Source organism: Poecile atricapillus, chromosome 1 (assembly GCF_030490865.1).
Source record: "Poecile atricapillus isolate bPoeAtr1 chromosome 1, bPoeAtr1.hap1, whole genome shotgun sequence".
In the NCBI taxonomy this organism is placed as follows: Eukaryota; Metazoa; Chordata; class Aves; order Passeriformes; family Paridae; genus Poecile; species Poecile atricapillus.
Genome location: NC_081249.1, coordinates 158,558,866 through 158,581,314, shown reverse-complemented (window position 1 = coordinate 158,581,314; position 22,449 = coordinate 158,558,866). Strand labels below are relative to the sequence as shown.

General features: G+C 51.3%; 1 protein-coding gene across 1 annotated transcript; it reads right to left on the bottom strand.

The window, feature by feature from the left end:
• Nucleotides 1-2,812: 2,812 nt before the first annotated feature.
• JDP2 (Jun dimerization protein 2) lies at nucleotides 2,813-21,874 on the bottom strand. The gene is made up of 4 exons (XM_058835316.1): nucleotides 21,636-21,874; nucleotides 10,342-10,565; nucleotides 5,767-5,871; nucleotides 2,813-5,006 (listed from the first exon to the last, which is right to left on the bottom strand). The coding sequence occupies exons 2-4, from the start codon at nucleotides 10,540-10,542 to the stop codon at nucleotides 4,821-4,823; spliced, it is 492 nt and encodes a 163-aa protein (XP_058691299.1). The 5' UTR covers nucleotides 10,543-10,565; nucleotides 21,636-21,874; the 3' UTR covers nucleotides 2,813-4,820.
• Between the last annotated feature and the right edge of the window lie 575 nt (nucleotides 21,875-22,449).

The window sequence follows — 22,449 nt, the reverse complement described above, 5'->3', positions numbered from 1 at the left end:
GCCTCCAGGCTCAGGGAAGCAGGAGTTGGGTTTTTTATTTTTCTGTGAGCATCCTGGCAGCATGGTTTTCCCTGTCCCCGGTCCTGCACCCAGCTATGGGCCATGCTGGTGCCAGTAGTGCTCAGCAGAGTCTGGCACTCATGGTAATCAAAGCAGTTTCCATGACTCTTGGTAAATATCAAGGCTGGGGATTTTTGGGGCTTGTTTTCCAGCAAGTTGAGTAGAAGAACCAATAAGGACAAAGACAAACGAATACCTGTTGCCCTTGGCTCAAAATGAAACAAGAGAGACAGGTCACTGGCAAAGGTTAGTTAATACCACTTACCACAGCGTTACAGTTGCCCTCAGCCACTGACAAGAAGGGCAGAAGAGGCAATTTTTCATAGACAAAGTGAGAACAATACTGTGAAAACTGCAAAGTAATGACCCTCAAGCATCTTCTGCTGCAAGCCAAGGGAGGGAGGGGCTGGATGCCCCTGTCCCCAGGACTGCACACATACCTTGCCTACAAGGGGATGGGGGCAGTTGGTTGGGAGAGGATGAGGAGGAAAGGAAGAGGGCCACAATGAAGCTTTAGGAGCATGATGGCCTGCTCAACCTTTTCAGGATGATTGCAGGAGAAAGGGGTGAGAAGCTGGCAAGACACTTCTGGGGAAACAGAGTTCACTCTGTTCATGGGTCCTGACACTTGTCAGGGGTCCAGCAAGAAGAGGTATGCAGTATAGGGCATTGAACTCACACTGAACTACTGTAGTTGGACTCCCAGCCCATTTATCCCCCACTGCCTCAGGCCTGGTGATTTTAGGCAAAGTGGTACCTACCTTTCCTTAGGAGTGAAAAGGAAAGGGTGGCTTTGTAGAGGGAACTGGGGTAGTATGTGAAGGGCAGCAGAGAGCTGTTAGAAGCATCTAAACAATGGAAAAGTAGTGTGGCTCACCTGCCTGGGGTTCAGGAAAAATATGCTATCACATCACTCTGGGGAGACCTCTGGCCTGAACTACTAGTAAGTATGAGAAGGAGCACAAGAGTAATGACCTGAATGTGGATCTCACAAAACAGAAGATGGGCATGTCCTGGAGGAGGCTTGCTGGCGCCCTGGAAATTCCTGCTGGTTGTCCTGGTTGTCAAGCTACCTCAGGTATCTCAGAAGCAGATGCCTGCAGGTGAAATGGCCAGGAAGCACCAGTGCTGCCAAATCAGCTCATGTGTTTAACAAGAACCATCTGATGGAACCATGGGATGGCATCATGAACCATAGAATGACAGAGGTTTGAACTGAATGGGATCTTTAAAGGCCATCTAGTTTCAACCCCCTGTCACACACAGGGACTCCTTGCACTAGACCAGGTTGCTCAGAGCCCTATCCAACCTGGGCATGAAGACTTCCAGGTATGGGGCATTCATCACTTTCTGGACAACCTGTTTGAGTGCCTCACCTTCCACATTTTGAATGTTCTTATATACAATCCAAATTCTCTTTAAGTTTATAACTGTTGCTCCTTCCCCTATCATCACAGGCCCTGGTAAAATGTCCCTCTCAAGGTTACCCAGAGACCTTTAGGTACTCGAAAGTGTTCTGAGGTCCCCCCAGAACCTCCTCCCGGCTGAACAGCCCCAGCTCTCGCTGCCTTTTCTCATAGGAGCGGTGCTCCAGACGCCTGCCCGTTGCTGCTCCGGACCCGCTCCGAGAGCTGCGCTCAGTATTCGGGGCGCTCTCCCAAGCCGTGCTCCGTGCCCGTCCGGCCGCCCTGCCCGGCCCGGCCCGGCCCGGCCGCTCCCGCGGCGCCTCCTGCCGGCGGCCCCGGTTCCCGCCGCCTCCGCCCGCCCGCCGAGCACACGGCGGCTCTGCCCGGGTCGGGGCCGGGCCGGGTGAGGAGCCACGAGAGCTCAGGGAGAGGGACCGGCCGCTCCTGCCCGGTGCCCGGTGCCCGCGCATTGCCGTATCCCGCCCGGCTCCTGCGCGCCTGGCTCCGGACACCTCGTGTGCGGGCTGGGGTGAGCGCGGGGAGCCTCAGGCTGGAGCAGTAGCGAGCGAGACCAGAGCTGTGTGCCAGTGGCGACTGCCGTACTCAGGGCTCCTGCGCCCAAGGCCAGCAACTGCGGCTCTACAACCAGCTACAGCTATCCACGGGAGGGATCCATGTGTGCGTGTGCGTGTGCGTGTGCGTGTGCCCACCAGGAGGAGGGATGCAGCCCGAAGGCTGGCTGGACCGGGGACGTGGGGCTGGCAACAGCCCCACAACTACCAGGCTACTGGCTCCAGCACCACCGCACCAAGTCCTATCCCAGAAGTACGAAATCCCTTCAGCTCTGCTCCAGTAGTGGTCCACAGTGCACCTAACACAGGATTGGGTGGTGTGGGATGGCCAGGAGGTGGCTTCCTAGCCCTTTGAGAAGTGCCAGTTGACTCTTCCGAGCAAATCCACATTGCCAGTCCATGCATGAAGTGGATCCCAGTGCAAGGATACTGCCACGGCCCAGGTAGAACCATTGCATTTTAAGTTTGGGAGCATGTTCTTGCACTGGCAACAGAAGGCTGTGCCTGGAATGTGCCCTCTGCTCCTGCCCAGGAGCTGTCACTGTAATGCACAAGCCTGGCCAGTGAACCAACTGTCCCAAAGCAAAATTTTTAATTCTGAGAAGATGGGAGCTGGGTTTTGAGAGGTCAGATGCTACCGGAGTCAAGATCATCTAATAGCCTGTCCCCTACAGAAATCAGGTGGGGTTTGCAGTATAGCACACTGCACAGAGATGGAACCTTTTCCATTCAACAGTCAGAGCCTGTGGCATAAAGGGGAAAAGGGCCCAAACCCTCTGCTTTAACCTTATTGTGTTACAGCACAAACAAGTCACCTGAAAAAGAAATGCCCTGAACTTTGAGTGTCAAAGGCCTTGGTGCTGACTGGAATACAGTAGAAGGCTGTTTGGGTGACAGAATCAGGGAGTGGCTTGGGTTAGGAAGGACCCTAAAGATAATCTCATTCCAACCCCTGGGCAGCTAGGATTCAGCTCCAATCCTTGGCTGGAATAGCTGAGCATTAAATTGATGTAGATATATCACTCTTCTGCTTCTACCTTTGCTAGCTGCTTCTAGCATGCTGGGTTTCAAAGGGCACCTTTTATTTATCTTCCAAGCCAGCTGTTTCCACAGAAGAAATTTTTACTGCAATGTGGTTGTCTGCCAGAGAAAGGCCATCGCCTGCACCCCCAGCACTGCCAGTGCTGCTGGAAGCCGTGTAGCAGGGGAGTGAAAGGTCACCAGGTGAGCAAAAAGTACATGATGCCTGTGGACAAGATGCCTGGATCATCTGGTATCCACAGGGAGCTCCCATTGACCACCAAAGAGGGAATTTATTACCACATACACTTTGCAGAGGGAAATAAAGAGAAAATACAAGGAGGCCCAGGACATACTCTGCAACCTTTCAGCAGAGTTTGATGAAAGGCAGAGGTATCACGTTTTTCAAAGAATGAAGATTGGCTGTTGACAGCAGCTGAGGAATGGGTCAGATCTGAGCCATGAACTGCACAGTCCAGGCAGAAGGAAGCACAAAGGCACATAAAGGGATCACCAAGACAAGGACATTGTGATAGCCCCCTTATCTCTTTCTCATCCCTGAAATGAGTTCAAACTGCTGTATTTGGGACTAAAACATAAAGGACCAGTTAAGGATGACATGGTCTCCCTCTGCCTTTCCAAGCAGCAAGCTATGCTTGCCTATCCTCTTTGGTGCGCAGCATTGAGCTACTTCATTGAGCAGTCAGAGCTGCCTCCAAGGTTCCCAGCTTCCTAGGTGAATTCTCCTTTCCCACAGCTGCTAACACAACCACCAAAACCAGCTCTGGGATCTGCTCCACTGTGCCACTCAGCCATGAACACACCTGGCCCGTTCAGCCCTGCAGATGCTGCCACAGTGCTGCTGAGCCAAAGAGAGCTACAGGAGGACAGCATACACAAAGGTAGCATTTACTGAGAGATACAGAACTGAGTATTATGAAGGACATACATGGATGGAGAGGGTAGCGACACCACTGCAGAGGGCAGCTTGGACCCCTTTCCCAGCATGGCAGGAAAGGATCTGGATGCTACCAGACAAGTAACACAATGGAGATAACTGTGGCGTATGTGTTTGTAACAAACAGACCATTATAACATACATTTCTATGGGATCACATCTAGTGATTATATAAATCCATATAGAGATCACTGTATAAAAACTTTGTAAAAAATACTTTAAAAAAGTGTAAAAATGTGCATTCAAAAGCACGGCCGACACAGACAGCTGGGCTGTAAACATTATACTGAGTGTGCTTGTGGGGGGCGCCTGCGCCACCGAGCCCCGACAGGCCTGCCCACCAGATGGGGCTGCATCAAGTGTTTGTGGTTCTTGGGTTTGGGTTTCCCTCCGGAGCGTGTGCCAGGAGCAGCGGCAGCCTCTGGGCAGGGTGCTGGTGGGCACTGCACAGCTGCCACTCTTCAGCCTGCAGCCCCTGCTACCCACAGGCTGCGTGGCCGTTGCAGGACACACAGTGGCTTTGTGGGTCCCAGGGCTGAGAGCAGGCTGAAGGGCTGTGATGAGTATCACAGGGAGGTTGCCCTCACTGGCACCACCAGCCCTGGTCCCAGGTTCAGCCTCAGAGTACATGGTTGGCTGGCTCCTGATTGTCTCTGTTCCCATGTTTGGTCCATAGTTCCCAAGGAAGCCCACTGGGTCCTGGCTGCACCAGGCCTGGGTGCACAGTTCTTCATACAGTACATACATTAGAGACCCTGGAAGACCCTGTTGCCACTGTCTCCTCCTCCTGGCCCTGTGCCACCTTCACTTCTTCTCTAGCTGCTCCAGCAGTGGGTTGGCTTCGCTCTCAGGCGTCTTGATGCTGTCTGTCCGCACGATGCAGGTGGGACGGTGCCGGTTCAGCATCAGGATGAGCTGCTGCCTCTCCTGTTTCAGCTCTTCTATCTGGGCCTTCAGCTCAGCATTCATGAGCTCTAGACGCTCAGACTCCTAGCAGGACAGGAACACAACCGCATGTGACTTTATCTAGCAGGACAAGATACAAGAAACATTTTGGCCAACATGCCACCTCTGCTCAGTGCTGTCCCACAGCCCCTGCTGCCTTGTGCTACTTAGTGCCATCACACAGAAACACACAGCCACCACCTGGGGCAGGTCTCTGCAGCACCCCAGCAAAAACTCTGCCTGCCTGGCTGCTTTCTGTGGTCTGGTAAGGCGTTTGGGAACAAACACATGTTTAAGTTTTCACACAGCCCATCTGTAAGATCTGCCCTTGTGAAGTGACTCCTTGTCTCACGCTGTGTCATCTGCCCATGTCTCACCAGTGTTTTCAGAAAAACAGCAAGGTGCTGTTACAGTTTTTCTGCCTTGGGGTTAGAGGTGGAGTGGGCATCTGGCCTCTAAAATCTTTAGGATTTTCCAGCACACTGCCAGCCCCTGTCCTGTGCCACACTCATATGGGTGTTCCTGCTCCAGCACTGAGGCAGAGGCAATATCATTCCTGTTTCTCCGCAAGCCCAGAGCCAACCTCCAGCCCTCTCCAGCCCTGGTACAATGGGTAAGCTCTGCCTGGGAATGTATATGGCCACCACCTCCACAGCCTCATGAAAAGCAGGGGCTGTATTTTCCCAGATAAAGGCACTGGAGCAAGAGGAGGCAGAGGGGCAGTTCAGAAGGCAATGTTGTCTGCAGCTGGAACACTGTTCTAGTGAGGTCCCTGCTGTGCCCTGGGACAGACTGGGGCACCCACCCGCTGCAGGAACTCCGTCCTCTCCTTCTTCTTGTTCCGACATCGTGCTGCTGCTACTTTGTTTTTCTCCCGGCGCCTTTTCCTCCTCTCCTCTTCCTCATCCAGCTACAACAAGACAGAGAAACCCAGGTCAGAGCCAGCAGGTGTGGGCTGGGGCAGGAGGAAAGGGTGAGCATGTGGTCATGGGCCACCAGCAACATGACTTAATCCCATGTGTGTGCCGCTGCTACAGGCTCTACCTCCACTTTGTTGGAACACAGAGACGGAGAACTGTACCCACAGCTGAGGACATGGCTGGTAGGGGACAGACAACCCTTCACAGGGCTGCCCCTTCCTGAGAGAGGGAAGAGAAAGAGAATAGAGCCCCCTCCCAGGAACACGGGTGGTTTGTCACACAGACATCTACAGGCTCAGTTCTGTGAGCACAGACATTGAAAGCATCACTCACAAAGCCAAGAACAAGAGGCAGAAAAACGTGAAAGATACTACAGCTGGGCCTGCCCCTTTCCAATACCTGGGACTGTCTGAGTCACAGGGCCACCACAGTATGGTGGGGACAGATCCTGCATCCCCTGTAAGGAGGCAGGACACAGCAGTACCTGCACTGTTCACCATGACTCAGTTCTCTGTGCTCTTTAACTCAAACCACAGGCCAGGCCAATAGGCCCTATGAGTTAGAAACCCATAATCAAAGTATTTATTGATACATGCTGCAAAGCCTGTGTAAATGGCCTATGGCATGCCTACATCCAAGAATCCAAACTAGCTCCTTCAAGGAAAAATCTGAGTGCTGGAAAGCCCTGTGAAGTCAGGTTATACTCTGTAGCATGGATAGAGAAGAAAAGGTCCCCTGTGCCTTCATCCACATTTGGCCTGGGTCTTGGAAATTTGAGGCTGTCAGACTGAACTGCCTGATTCCTATTGACCGATACCTGGTGGCCACAAGATCACCCCACAAGTACAGACACCAGTGGTGCCTGATAGTAATGAAGGCTGCAGGTGCCATCATCCACAGTAGACCGTGCACACAGCTAACAGTCACCAAGTCCAAAACCCACTAATCAAAATATCCCAGTGTGATGCACAGGGACTGAATGAAACGTGGACTCAACAAAGGTAGGGTGAAGGGGTGCCTTAAGTAAGCCACATGTCCAATACACAGCACACAGCCTGCTAGAGAAAGCAGTGTCTGAGCTTTATAGCACTAACGGTTTTGCATCTTTTCCACCTTATTTTGCAAGCATTATACCAAAGTTGCTGTTTTAGCTGGGGCTAAAATATTAAGCAAAGCCAGCACAAGCTATTCACAGACTTCCATAATGCCAAGCTGTCACCATTCCTTTGCCAAGGCAGTGTCATGGGGGACCACTGTACCACACTTGAAGAGCTAGGATGGGAGCTGTGCTAATACCCTCAAGTCCAGTCAGAAATGGACAGCTCACACTGCACCCACATAACTTAGATGTGCCAGGTTAGCAGAAGTAATCTGGAAGGCATTCACTCTACATTCCACTGCGAGGTCTTAGAAAATTTCCTGATAGAAATTAAGAGGAGGTGGACATCAGGGTAGATACAATTCCCCTCTGCACATTTACCAACTACTCATCTACCCCAAGACAGCTTCTTGGCCTTTTAGTTCAAGGATTACTAGGAGGGTCCCGAGAGGTAATGTTCTCACAGCTCCAAAGCTCAAAAAACACCCCCAAACTTGGCTTCAAAAGTACATCTTGGAGTGGAACAGCAACTGGAAGAGCAACCAGCAATTGCACCAGCCCTGGGAATTGCCTGAAATTTCCATGCCCCACTAGTCCACTCAACTAGAATTACAGAATAAATGACCTGTCTCTGACCCTGCCTCCACCCCACAGAGGGCCCAGCAAAGATCTGTATCCTTTAGATGGAGTACAGATGCCCAAGGAAGGTGGCTCAACACAGACAGAAGCAGCTTGAACTCTTGGCTCTGCTTTTTGACCACAGCTCCTGTAGCTTCATAGAAATATAGAAAGGTTTGGAGAGACATTAAAGATCACCTAGTTCCAACCCCACTGAAAGCCCCATTCAGCCTGGTCTTGAACATTTCCAGGTATAAGGAATCCACAAATTCTCAGGGCAGAGTTCTCCTTCTAAAGAAAGCAAGTTTTACCCATCTGCTTTTGCTTGATTTCAGTTCAAAAAGGTGACACGGCCCTGGTGTTGAGGGTTAGGATGTTATTCAGAGGCACATAAAACAATGATGATGTATCCCTCAATAGCATGTCCCAGCAGTTGATCTCCAGGGGTTCCATGTGGGTTGAAGCTTTGGGGATGCCTCCTGAACTGCTTCAATCAGCAGCCTCAGAGACCAAGGTGATCATCTGCCTGAGGGGCAGGGCTCAGTCCCAGACGGACCACCCCAGGTGGGATTCAATGGTGGAGGAATCCAGCAGCATCTGTCTACACCTGTCCAAGAGGAGAGCAGCTTTCCCACTGGGGCTGTCCATCACCCTGCAGAGAAGCTGGCACCAAACACCCCTGGGTGGGTTTTGTGTGTGCCCCCAGGCACAAACACCCCAATGCCAGGAAATGCTGGTGCCCCCAGCAGAGCAGAGACAGCTGCTTTGCCCAGGATCATGGCAAGCAGCCTGTCCTTCCAGCACCACAGAGTGGCACGTCGGCACCAAGCATTCCTGGGCTCCAGCGCCCTGCATGAGGAAAGCAGCTGCAGGCTGCATTGCAAAACTGTGCGTGGGCAGCTTCTTGGCTACTCATGGGATAAGCAGCTACTGCTTCAGCTCCCTCAGGCTTTTCTGCAAAGCCTTGCCAAGGGCAGCTCCATTTGCTGTCTTCAACTCCTCAGCTTCACAGGCCATGCAGGGGAGGAACCAGCAGCATGGAAGCTGTGCAGGGGCTGTCAGTGAGTTTTCTCTTATCTTTCCTCCACATGGTGCCGTAACAGCTAGCTCAGAGGACACTCAGCAATTCCAGTACCTGCTGTGGGGCAGAACTGCCCTGTCCTTGTTACACAGATGCCAGTTACATCACATACCCATGCCCACAAAAAGCAAAAGCAGCGGTTGCAGGGCCAGCTCAGAGGTGCCTGAGATGCCCCAGGAAAGAAGCTGGACCTGGGAAGATAGCATAGCCACAGAGTTACCCTCCTTCTTCCCCAACCCATGAAGCAAGGCAGGTACTGCAGACCATTTGCTGCATTAATACTCGGGCCAAGAGCTTGGAACAGAATTTGGCTTCAGCTGCAAATCCGTGACTGCTTTGCCCATAGAGGAATGGAAGCCATTAGCATTCCCCAGAGCCTTGTGATGGCCTCCCACAGTATCCTATCCTCAGCTCTTCCCATTGCAGAGCTGCCCAGTCCTTCCCAGGCAACCTCCAGACTGCACAAGCCGACTGGATACTCTCTTGGGCACAGAGCTCCTGTGCAAGGTGATCAGATGGACTACATCATACAACAAAGGAGTCCACCTCAAATGGCTGAGGGGAAAGAACCGGGATGCTCTGCACAGGTGGGCCTGGCTACTGCTGAGCTTCTCCCAAAAAATTTGGATAAATCAAGTGCCAGCATCATTTGGAGAGCAGGTTGCTCCCTGGAATTCCTATCTTACTCCCTTCAGCTCACAGCTCACCACAGGCAGCTTTTCACATCATCTAGCACATCCTTGCTCACAGTTCCAGAGAACACAGCCCAGCAGCATCTGTCTACACCTGTCCAAGAGGAGAGCAGCTCTCCCAGTGGGGCTGTCCATCAACACAGAGAACACAACCCCATCCTCATACAGCATCATCTGAGGTAACCTCACACAGAGCAAATGCTCTGTTCAGAGGGCTTTCTATTGGACCTTCTAAGAGCAGCCAGCACCCTCACCAACGTGGGACCTCTGTAACAGTGGGTTCCCAGCTCCATCTGCAGGCAGTAGGAGGTGCAAACACTCACCACCAGTTCAAAGACTGGACAACCAACACGTGGGACAGCCACATAAGGAAAACACTGTCCAAGCATCTCCCTATTCCCTTCAGCCTGCTTCTGACATGGCAGCCTGTGGTACCAAGCAGAAACCACCCAGCTTCCCCATCCCAGGAAAATCGAGGTGAAGCCAGGGCCCACCCCAAGCAATGGCTCCCAGCCAGCAGCACCTGTGGCACAGGCTGAGTCACTGCTCCACACTGCTTGTCCACACACCCCTTCCCCGCTGGAGAGGCAACACCAATGCCAGAAGCACCAAAGGCTTGTTGACATGAGTGACAGGTTGTGTGACTTCTACTCTGTGTGTGCCCCAACCTAGGGATTGGCTGCACCAGACCTCACTCCACGTGCAGGGTTTGAGTTCAGATGGCTGCCAATTGTTGCATTGGACCAGTCAGGTCTGGGACACTGAGGCTACCACTGCCAGCCAAGGACAGAAAATCAGGCAGGGAGAAGAGGCAGCTAGTGGAGCAGCTGCCAACATGCATGCACATCACCAAGCAGGGAGCTTATAAAACATGCTGCTGGCCACCCTGCTACAACAGCCAAGCACGGGCAGGAGGGAAACCCAGGCAAGTGCAGACAACAGCTCTGCCCCAGCAGCCCCTAATACTCACCTCACTTTTGACAGGCTGGGGTCTCTTCCCAAGCTTCACCTCCAGGAACTGGAGCGGTGAGATCATGGCCCCGATGTTGCGGATGTCAGCGCACTTCAGCTCCTCGGCGGTCAGGGCTGTGCCAGGCAGTCCTGTCAAGGGGCCGAGCCCAGGCAGCGCGCCAGCCGTCAGCGACGGGTCGGGGATCTGCCCTGGCATCATAGCAAGGGAAACAGCTTCCTAGGCTGGAGGGGGACAGAGATACCATTACAACCCAGCTACAGGGCCTCATGACACAGCACAAGACAGACTCATGCTACAGTCCCACCACCTACAGGGCTATGAATCAAGGAAGGCAGACATTTTCCCCCAGGAAGAGCAAAGGCAGAGAATAAGTAAAATCTGTATGATAGAAACCAAAATGTATGAATCCTGACAGGAAGGATAGGCTACTGGGATGTAGATCAGGAAGGGAAGAGACTTGAGAGGCAAAGTACCAGAAGAACAGGAGCTGCCTGCAATGACAGTGATGTGATCCCATGGACACGTTCTTCTGGAGTGTCTTCAGCAGATTAAGGTTTGCTTTTAATTGAGTTTTGATTAATTATTATGTGGATTATTAGTACAAAAAGAAAATGGCACAAAGAGGACCATAATATGCCTAGGCTGGATTTCTTCCAGGCAAGCTCAGCCACTGGTCAGGGCTGGGACACAGCACACAAAGACCATGGATTAAACTACAAGAAAAAAAAAAACGCCACAAACATCTCTCAGCACAGACATGAGGAAACAAAGGTTGGAGGGGAAGGGAAATAGCGGAAGGTTCAGAAAGGTTCAAAAGTCTTCTTCTGTCATGAGAGAAAAAAGTGAGAATAGGATCAGGGCAACCTTCAGCAAGTCACTTATAGGGAGGAGAGGGAGTTCCCAATAAGTACAAAGAACAAGCAGCAAAGAGGTAACAAAATTAAACCTAAAATAGGAAGTCCATAGAGCTGGAGCTGTTACATTAGTCCAAAAGCCATGGGAGCAGATGGATGTTGGCCGCAATGCAGGTAACACCCCTGCTGTGTAACTGGCCTGGGACACTCACAAGTTACCTATTTTACAACATTTAGAGTCAACTTCTGTCCACACAGCAGCCATTTGCCACTCTTCTTCAACTCAACCACGTGTCCCAGCATGTGTGCACTCTCCTTGCTCTGCCCATCCAGAGAAGTCCCAGCAGACTGTAGGAGCCTCCAGGTATCCACCACATTCTGCCGTTGTGCAGGAGGCACCAACACAGCAGGGATAAAGACCAGCAATGTCAAAAGAGAAACAGACTAAAGGAGTGGACCCAAAATCTCACAGTGTAGCTTCCTGCAACCACAACAGCCAGTCACAAGGCAGGATTCAACAAACATTAAGGGGAACTCACGGAGGCTCTCACAGCACCAAGTGTCAGAGAAAGGAAGAACATTAAATGAGGGATAACATGCAGTTGCCCTGCTCTTTCCAAAGTATCCACCCTCATCTGCTGATAAGGGTGGTACAGACTTTTGGCCCAGGCAGTAGAGTCGTGCAGACACATGCACACACACCTAGCCAAGCCAGCTGCCACAGCTGCTCAGCACTTGCCATCCTGGGGTGACAAATCTACGTCAGTACCAGGCTGAAAACCCAAGTAAAGCAGCATGTGAGATAGAACTGCTGGATCACAGAATCACAGAACAGTTGAGGCTGGGAGGGATCTCTGGAGATTGCCTGCTCCTGCTGCCCTGCTCAGATAGAGTCAGTGGGAGCAGGCTGAACAGGATTAATCATGACAAACAAAAGTTAAGGATTTCTTGGCGCTGGCACATCTTTTTACCCAAGAGGTTATTTAATATATTTTTTAATGTGAAGGAACCAGAGATAAGCAGCAGAAGAGAAGGAAAAATAGGCACAGAGGCTAGTTAAGGGCAGAGAGGCTAATGCAAGCTCCACAGCATCCAGCACGGGTGCTGTGCAAGCAGTATTGGTGTGACAGACAGAATGATTTACAGCAGAAAGTGCCTACAAGCTGCAATGAGCTGTGAGCCGTCATACAGTCTAATCTGCCAATGAAGGGGTCCAGGTGTCAGCATGACATGTCCCCTGTCAGGGTTTGCTCAGCTGTGACCAAGAAGACTTGAGAAAGAGCAGGGAAAGCACATGCAGCTAGACAGAAAGAGGTGGCAAGCAAGAATCAAGCCCTCTGCTCCAGTTATCCTTTAGGAGACAAGAAAGGGGAGAGCAAGCCAGTGCTTGGCAGTGCTGGGAGCACTGCTGTGGGGAGAAGAAGCTGGGCAGGCAGGAGGTGATCTGCATAAGGTCATTAAAGCCTGAAGAGAAGACAGGAAAGACAAGTAACTTCTCAAGAGAAGTGATACTACCTGATGAAATGAACTCCTGCCCATTTGGTGACAGAAATGAAAAATACTTGGTAAGGATACTTGTCAGAAAAGACTACAGGTCAACTCCTTGAGATTGCAAGGACCTAAACTGATGCAAAATATTCATTCTTCCACAGAGATCTCTAAACTAGAAAACAGTAATTCCACATCTGCAGTGCAATCTTGTACTGACATCTTGTAAGGTGTCCAAAGATGCCCAGTGCAGTTGGGCTCTGAAGCTGCATGCTACCTCCCTCCCCTTCCTTTCAGGCCTACATATGGCTAAGATGCTTCACCCCCCCAGAAACAAGCACCATCACAACCTTAGGCTGCACTCCAGACAGGAACTCAGACAAGTTACTTAGGGAGTGTGGCTAAATCTCTACCACCTTCCTGAGAGATCATCCCTCTCCAGCAGGAAGGCACTGGGTCAATGAGATGGCAGGACAAAGGGGAGGTAAATCTAGAGGTTCTTCCTAGGACCCTCTGCCACAAGACAGAGCTGTATGGAGTTAAATTCAGTCTACCATTTTGGGATAGCTGTATACACTGCAGAGCTGGCCATTTCCCTGATGCTGCGGCCAAGGTGACATGCTGTGGCACTGGGGAAGACACCCATCAAGAGTAGCACAGCCTGGGCCAGCTCTTTCACACCCCTCACCAGCAATCCTACAGATGTCCATCCCCAGCTTGAACAGCTTACATCAAAATTAAAAAAATAAGATAGAAGAATGATCAGTAGCAAAAGTATATGAGCATCCCTTGAAGTCTCTCACAGACTGATTTGGGCCCCTGGTCCATGCTTTTACAGGCTTCAGGATGAGAATTGACTTGAGCCTAGTACTGGATGCCAAAATCCATTCTGAACCTGGAGGACTCGGTTTTAATTGATTCACAGAATATGCTGAGTTGGAGGGCCCATCAGGATCATCGAGTCCAGCTCCTGACCCTGCACAGGATAGCCCAAAAGTCACACCATGTGCCTTGGACTGTTGTCCAGACACTTGCTGAACTCTGCCAGGCTTGGTGCTGTGACCACATCCCTGGGGAGCCTGTTCCAGTGCCCAACCACCCTCTGGATGAAAAACCTTTTCCTGATATCCAGCCTAAACCTCCCCTGCCTCAGCTTCATGCCATTTCCTCAAGTTTTGTTACTGGTCATAAGAGTACCTTCCCCTCCTCTTCCCCTCACAGGAAGCTGTAACTGCAACGAGGTCTCCCCTCAGTCTCCTCCAGGCTGAGCAGACCCAAGTGACCTCAACCATTCCTCATGTAGTCTCCCCTCCTTTCCTTCACCATCCTTGTGGTATTCCTTTGGATGCCGTCCAATGGTTTAATCTCTTTTCTCTATGGTGCTGCCCAAAACTGCTCACAGTATTCAAGGAGAGGCCACACATGTGTGGAGCAGAGCAGGACAATTCCCTCCCTTGACTGCTGGCAGTCCTGTGCTTGTCATTCATTACGACATGCAGTCAACAGCACCCAGGCTAGACAGTCCAGGTCCTCAGGCAGACTGCAATTTATGAAATAAGGAGCAAGGAGAAATCCAGTCTTCAGACTGTGAGACAACCTGACCACTCAGCACCCTCTTCCATGCACTCCTGAGCCTGGGACAGGTCCCTGGGGACAAGTAGCTAAAGGTTTGAGAGAACACTGTGTTTGCTCCAGCACATCTTCTCCTTCTGCATCTTTGATCTGGTAGCTTAATATGCCTTGAAATAGCCTCTGTACCAGTGTAACACACAACACAGGTCAGAGTGAAGGGGTTGGCCCAGTATCCAGTATGCTCTAACAATTTATCCTGGATCCAGGGACTGCAGTGCCAAAGCCCACATCACACCTTTATCAGTATAAACTAAATTTTAAGCTGATCAAACCAAAGTGCCAGAAACCTTCTAGAAAACCTGCACATTAAGATGAGCTGAGGACTAGGTGGAAAGAGTGAAAAATGTCTTCCACAAGTGAGAGCTTGCTCAAGGGTCAAAAAGCTCAGAAGCACATTGAGAACTGCCAAGAGTCAAGTAGTTAGGCCTTGGAGAGGAATGCAACACCATTCCCAGCAGGGCTATAATCATGGAAATAAAAAGGAATGAGGAGAAGTGCCATCCCTCTCTGCAGAGCAGGGGTGCAGTAACAGATCATCCCCCCAGTTCTTGAGGGCTCTCAGCCCTATGCACTGTCACTCCTGTTGATTGGAGGGACTCAGACTTGAACAAACTCCAAGTTTGTTCCACTCCTTTGCTTCTTCCTAATGTAAGCACAACTTCCTTTTCATCCCAAGTCTCAGATACTTTCCTATTCTTTTCTGGTCAGTGCCAGAGTTGTACTTTGAGTATGTAAAAAAAAAAAAAAAGCCAGAATATGGAATTCTATTTAATACTTTAGTCTTCCTCCCAAAGCATGGTAGACATGGACACGCCTATTATAGCTCCATCATATTTGTATCATATTCACATGGTTGGGCAGAACTTGAAAGTTCAGGATCTGAGTTTGACCTTTAAGTTGCAGCTCTTCAACAGCCACATCTTGCTGGATGGGGTGAATACAGCTGGTGCCTTACCAATTTTTAATTCCTTTCTGGATATTCCCTTACAGCATTTGCCATTTCTAAGGCACATGAACCAACTCATGTCTCTATTCCTTCTCTTTCTAACATGGTGATTTAGTTGGGATTCTTAATAGATTTTTTCTTTTCAGAACTGATTAATAACACAGCCTTTTTCCCTCAGTCACAGGTGGTCTTTCAACATCTCCCTACATGAGCTTGGAAATGCTGTATCTTCAGTAAAACCTAGTTTTCTGGTGTCCTACATTTGAACCACACAATTCCTTTGTATGCATTGTATCAGGGATGCTTTTTCATGTACTGAAGCCAACAGCAACACAGCAAGGGGAAAGAGAATGTGCAGTCTTGCATATGACCACTGGATCAGCACGACACCAGTTTCTTGTGTTTACATTCACCATAATTCTACCTTCTGCACCAATACTATTCATCATTTTGTGCCATGACATCAAGATGATCCAGAGTGAATTAGGAGACAGAGAAAACTTTCTTACAACTTCAGTTCAATGATGACTAGCTTATGCTATTCATTGCTCTGTTCAGCAACTGTCTTTGCAATAAAAATCTGGTCAACATGTGATTTCACGGGTCAAAATTTAGTTTTTATTTCCTTAGCTTTGCCTCTACACTCCCTTATTCTGGTTAAAATGCTGTAACACAAGACTTGACCTCTTGCCGAAATGTCTGTAAACCCTCCTGATAATTGCAGCAACTTCTGCATCCTCACTTGGGCACTGTTCTTCCTGTGGCTTCAGTCAACTCAGTTATTTTATCAGCAGTCTCATACCCAGAAAGCTGACAGCAGTACAGCTTTCTTTGCTCACCTTGGTTTTGCTCCATCTTTCCCACCAGTTTCAAGTGTTTGTGTGCTTTGTTCCCCAATTACGTCCTTATGGCCAGCAATTGGTGACACTGCTTGATTTAATATTTCTTAAAGGCAGCTCCCATTACACTTAGTTTTTCTCCTATTGACAGAGTCTGTCATCTTCTGGAAACCACAGCCTAGAGGGAAGAAGCTTTACCAAGTTGTTTCTGTCCCATACAGTTGCTCAGTTTCCTCAGGGACCCCGTCTCCACATACCCTTCTATTCTTTCTCCTGCAGTTCTAATCTTCAAGTTATTGGGCTTTTTTTTCTTTTAAATGGGTTGGGGTTTTTTTTCTCTTCCTATACTGATTTGGTTGCTGCTTTTTCAGGGGACTCTTTGTTTGGTTTTGGGTTTGTTTTTTTAAGAAGCTGATGTTTGCACAGCAGTTACAGCATAAATCTAACGTGCGTAGGCATAATTCGTATAACCCAGTATCCCTGGGGGCTTGTACTCCAGTTGCCTGTATTCACACCCCTCCTGCCACCTCTTCACTGCTATTCTTACCCACAGACTAAAACTGGCACAGGAATGCCTACCTGTGTTGAAATCACACATTCAATTCCCTGTACATAGACTGCCTCACCATCCTATGCACGCCCCTTATCCAAAGGCCCTGCCTGTTTCTTTATAAACCAAATGCAGTTGCTGCTGTTGCATCAAGATCATCATCCTGCAGAGACAACCATGACATACCAAAGCAGGCTCTGACAGTCACACTTCAATTTAACTTGCCATTACTGCCTTATCTCTGGTGTCAGCTTCCTTGGTGAGAGTGAGGGCTATCTGCAGCCTTATTTTCAATTTTGCTGTCTATAATACAATCACAGTTTCTTACAACATAAGCTATTTCACATGTGCTGACATCTATAATGGTTGATGCAAGTACCCTTCTGATGCTCAGAGACCCACTCTAGCATCTAATATTGTCAGCCAGCAGATTCTGACACTCTGTACCTACCTGTATGTTTCTCTTTTGCCCATGTTAAGCACTGCACTAAGGCATAGTCTGTCCTACCAGCCCCTCTCCATGCTGCCTGCAGAATAAAGGCCTTGCCTGCCTGGTATTCTCTCACCAGGCTCAGCCTGGGTGCCTGCCGTTACTTGTCAGCTGCCACGCATCAGAGCACTGCTGAAGTCTGTAAGCCACCATACAAGCAATCTTTGATCTCTTCATCAGTGTGTTAGCACCCAGCACAATACTGCCATTTGTATGTACTATCTTGGAGCACCCAAGTCACAGTAACTGGCCTTTCATCTGCCCCTGGCCCACAAGAATAATCCTGCTTCGGAGATCAGAAGCAGTGCTACCAACTTCTAGTTCCTTAGATTCTACTCTGGCTTTATTACCATGTTAAACTTTTTTTTTTTTTTTAGCTGCTGGCTATCAAGCTACCTCACTCCATATGTCATGCATTGAATCTATCTAGTTCATTCTGTGAGCAGAAGGATGATTTATATGAAAGCCCTTTCCTGACATACCCAACTTCTCATGCCCCAAGAATGTAACTTCCTAAACAAAGACAGGGCAGTTGGCTATCACTCCTTCTCTGAAGCTCTGAGCCACTTGCTTTTTTCTATCTGGACTCTTCTGAGAAGACTGCAGAGTGCTGATGGTCTGAAGCCTACAGACCTTCCACTTCCACTTTGAGGTTCAGGCCCCAGTGGGGGAAGATGAAGGCAGAAAGACACTACCCCATATTCCCAGTAACACAAGTACTTTGCCATGCAATTAGAGCTTTCTTCTGCTGTCTAAAATACGATACTCTCCCACTGCCAAACAATTCTATCTGCTCTAGACATATTTCATTTTGAGTAGCACCTTTTATCTTCTGCCTAGCTGCTTCTGCTCTGCACTGTTAAAAGCAGTAACTTCCAGGGCCAGTGCCAAGCACCACCGTGATCAGTGTCAAAGTTATTTACCAAACATCAGAACACAGCAGCAGACAAGCCCTTTGGGGGTAACCAGTCTTTTCAGATCCCCATGCAGTAGCTCTGGTAAACATGGACTTTAACAACAGCCACGGTGTGTTTAGTCATTCATTCAGTTGCTGAACCTGTTGATGCCAAGGAACCTACCACCTATAGCATACTGAAAAGCTGCAGTGACACCAACTGGGATAAAAAATGTGCATGCTCTCTCTTTACTGAGCACATAACATTACTTGCTGTCTTATGGCATCACAGAAATTCCTCCTTGTTTAAAGACCAGTTAAAGGCGCAGTCACAGCATGGCCTATCAAGTGCACTGAGGTGGAGCATGCCACCTCAAGAATGCAGAACACTGTAGTACCTCACTACTCACTGTAGGACCTCCACACTCCATTTCCATCCCAGGAGGGACAGAAAGCTCCTACAATCAGGTTCTAGGTTTGCAGGTCCAAAGATGCATCTGTGCCCTTCCCACAGACACTTGGAGCTGCCACTCCTGCTGTTCCTTTCCTTCCACAGGCAACCCCATGTGGTGGGAGAAGAGTTGCAGGGTTTGTGAGTGCACATACATGTAACCTCCCACCCCCAGTTCACAGAGCGAGTGGGGGGCCACAGTGCTGAACAGAAGAAGGAGCTATGAAGAACTGTTCCTCAGGAGGTGAAATTCTAAACCTACTTCACGAATGAGAACATTCTGGCTCAGTCCTGCACATCTAGCTGGCAGGAGGAACATCCAAGTCATTGACAGACCAAGGGCTGTGAAAAGCTTTCTAAAAACAGGAATGCGAGGAGCCCTGCTGCCCTCCCTCCTCCATCAGGGAAGCTCAAAGCTTCCTACAGTGTAGACACTGGGCAGCCCAGAGAAGACAGCATCTCCTTGGCAGAAATGCCACTTTGCAATCCCTGGTCCAACAGAGTCTCACCATTAGGTCTCCACACCTGCCTGTCTAATACTTTGATTTCTCGTCCCTTTTATGAGGAGGGGGTACTGGTTCTATTATTTATTTATTTCTATTATTTAGAAATAATCTCCATTTGCCATTAGCAAAGCAGTCAGCTCACTGTTCTTTCTCTCTGAGCATTTTCTTCCATACCCTCACAGGGCAGCAAAAAGCAGTTTAGCTGCTCCCACCACTGCAATGCAGCGACTGACTTCCAAGCAACCTGTGACAGCAGGGTTTTGTACAGCACCTACCATAGCAAGGCTCCCCTACTGCAGTAGTTAATTGCAATAACTGAAAAAAAATGCTATTAATTATCACAGTATTATTAAGATTGCAATTAATTATTTGAGGTTGAACCACCCACTGGACACTAGTACAGAGCAGGAAGGTAAAAGTTACCCTATTCGCACCTGAAGCGGCTCAAAGGGATTTGAGAAGGAAGGAATATCCTGGTCTGAGAAGACCTTGATGTCTGAGCTGCAGCCTAACAACTGACTTCTTGAAATTACCCAGGACCTTCCACAACCACATGTGGTCAGGGCTAGAATCTTCTTCAAGAAGACAATCCTGCTCCAGCACAAAGCTGTGCCCTCGGGGGCCAAGGATGGCCTCAGAGACTACAAACCCCACCCCCACTACAAAGTCCTCAAAATTATGCCCTGAATACCAGGGTCATCCGCAAAGACCTCTAATCCATATAAAGACCAGCTCTGGCTAGTTTGCAACAGCACTGCTCAGCTGAGAGGCCCGTATGTGCCTTCAGCTCCCTGGCTGCATGTTAAAATAGCCTGCAATGTTTGGATTGATACTCTGGACAGTCCAAGCAACTGAGAAATGCAGCCAAAGACAGATGGCATCAGGTTCGCAGTGCCCCCTCCTTGCTGCACTGCCACTGCAGGACACACACACACTGGCAAGGGGTCCCGTGCCTCACCACGGTTCTGCCTCCCTTGCTCTTGGGGCCAGGCCCACCACGAACAGCCACTGCAGTGAAAAGAGCCTCTTACAGCTTCAAATTCAAGACATTGCATGCTGCCAAGTACCTGGCCCAGGCAATGCAGCTAAAGTAGCAAACGCTAGCACAGGGAAGGAGACCACAGAGCAGATGCTCAGTGCTGATTGTGCAGTTGGACACGCTGCTCAGATGGACAGGGCAGGGGGAGGCAAGAGGTCTGAGGGAGTATTTACTCTTCCTTGGCAAGGAATGTAGCACAGAGACCTTTGCATCCTGTAAGGAGGGAAATACTCAACTGAGAAGATGCAGGGAAAGAATCCATAGGCATCTCAATGAGGAAGCAGAGGCTATAACCTGCACACTAAGTCAGCAGATTTTGTTAATTCCCCAGACACCAGGGGCAAACAATTGCTGTATGACCCAGTAATGGTGCGGATGGCAGCTCCTGCACCCATACACTCATTCCCTAGACGACCACTGCAGCAGGTTTTTGCATTTTTAAATTACTAGGATTCATACCAAGAATCTGAACGCCAAAGACTGGCATTCACAGATGCCCTCACACAAGCTTTTACCAACAATTTCCCAGGGCAGACTCTGTCAAGAGCCTCCAGACAGAGTTTTTAATGCAATTTTTCTCAAAACTAGCTAAAAAATCCTGGTCAGAGCTGCAGAAGCGTTTGCTTCTGCTGAGCTCTTGGAGCCCAAACACACACACACACACGCACACACACACTCACAGTTTGGCAGTGGTTGTGTTCCAGGGCTGGTAATGCAAGCCATGAAGCAGGCTGCCAAGACAAGCAAGAGAACGAGCCAGGCCCCGTTTCATTGGCCACCATACGCTGCATATGGCCCTGGAAGCAGCCAGCACAGTGTTCTCACCCTCCTTGAAGGCATAGGAGACCCTGTGTTTTCAAATACACCTCCTCAGGGCCTTCATTAAAGGAAAATGGAAACATAATGTGCCTCTTGCTCCCCTGGTATTTCTCCCTTTCCCCCAATTTGCTCTCAAACCTATTTCCCTTCCATGGAAAAAAGAAAAGTGCCTCTTGGAGCAGAGCGTGCAAAAGAATGCAACTTCCATTCAACTCCATGCCTGACTGCTAAAGCGGACTTGGGACCGCGCGGTGGGGGCACCTCCAGGGCCCCTTTCCTTTCCCCGGGCCTCCCGGGCTGGAGACACGGCTGGCGACAACCAGCCCGCCCGGGCCGGGCCGGCAGCCGCAGGGAGTCCGCGCCCCTCACCTGCGCGCCCAGGCGGCAGGTGAAGCGGAGGCAGGAGCTCCCGAAAGCGGGGGGAGGCCGCCCCCGCCGCCCCGCAGCTCCTCCGTGCAGCAGCAGCCCAGAGCCAGGCACCCCCAGAGGCAGCCCCAGCCCCCGCGCATCGCCGGGTGCGGGGGTAGCAGCCCTGCTCTGAGCCGCCCGTGCGGCTGAGCCCGTACCCGTAGGGGGTCTCCCCGCATCTCCGCGGTGCGCCCGACCGCCCGGACAGCAGCCCCGTGCCCGCTGCCGCGGGATGCCGGGATACTCCTCCGGGCGCCCCGCAGCCCGGCCCCCGTCGCCGCTGTCCGCCACCCCCGCGGAGCCCCGCGCCGCCGCCCGCCCCCTGCCGCAATCCCGGCCCGCCCGGCACGTCCCCCGCCCGCGCCCACACCCACCGTGCAGGGCGACCGGGCTGCCGGGGTGCCCGCGGGGCCCGGCCGTAGGGGCCGGGCGTGGGCTGCAGGCTCAGCCCCGCCGCCTCCGCCGCTGCCCCGACCCCCGGGCCCCGCCGGGTGCCGATGTCGGTGCCGGCCGCCGCCGGGGCGCCTCGGCCCGCCACCGCCCGCCGCCCCGGTGCGCGCCTCCCGCAGGCTGTGGCAGGCGGCGGGGTGGGTTGCATCAGCCCCGGTTATATAGCGGCCCCTGGGCTGCGGGGAGGGGTCGGGAATGCGGAACCGGCCGGGCTGCCAGCGCCACACGTCAGGGAGGGCGGGGGAGCGGGGCCGCGGGGCGGGGAGCGCCGCACAGGGGTGGGACCAGCCGGGGCACCCCGACATCCCGCGCTTCGGCATCCCGCACCCCACCGCCCGGCATCCCCACACCTCACGGCGGGGCATCTCCGCATCCTGCGCTCCGGGACTCCGCACCCGCCACCCCTCGGCAGCCCTCTGCCCTCGCAGCCGGCATTCCCGGCACGCTCCGGCACCTCTTGACCCCTCCGCGCCCCGGCACCTCTTGACCCCTCCGCGCCCCGGCACCTCGCTCCACCGGCCGGGTGCGCGTCTTCCCCGCGCTCCGATTTGCGCCCCTCCACATACTCTGTGCCCCCCTCCACGTCGCTTTCGTTCCCCGGTGCACGCCAGGACACCGTCCCGGGCAGTCCAGGCGACGCGGCCCGGTGCCGCCACAGCCGTGCCCGAGCTAGCCCGATTTGTGTGGAGCCTCCGGTCCTCGGTCCTGAGCCTGGGAAGAAGGAGGCAAAGCACCAGA

Coding starts and splice junctions, on each gene's coding strand:
- JDP2 (XM_058835316.1), bottom strand. CDS start 10,542: ATGATGCCAGGGCAGATCCCCGACCCGTCGCTGACGGCTGGCGCGCTG. Junction 5,872..10,341: donor CCCAGCCTGTCAAAAGTGAG/GTGAGTATTAGG, acceptor GTCTTGTTGTAG/CTGGATGAGGAAGAGGAGAG. Junction 5,007..5,766: donor GGACGGAGTTCCTGCAGCGG/GTGGGTGCCCCA, acceptor CTGTCCTGCTAG/GAGTCTGAGCGTCTAGAGCT.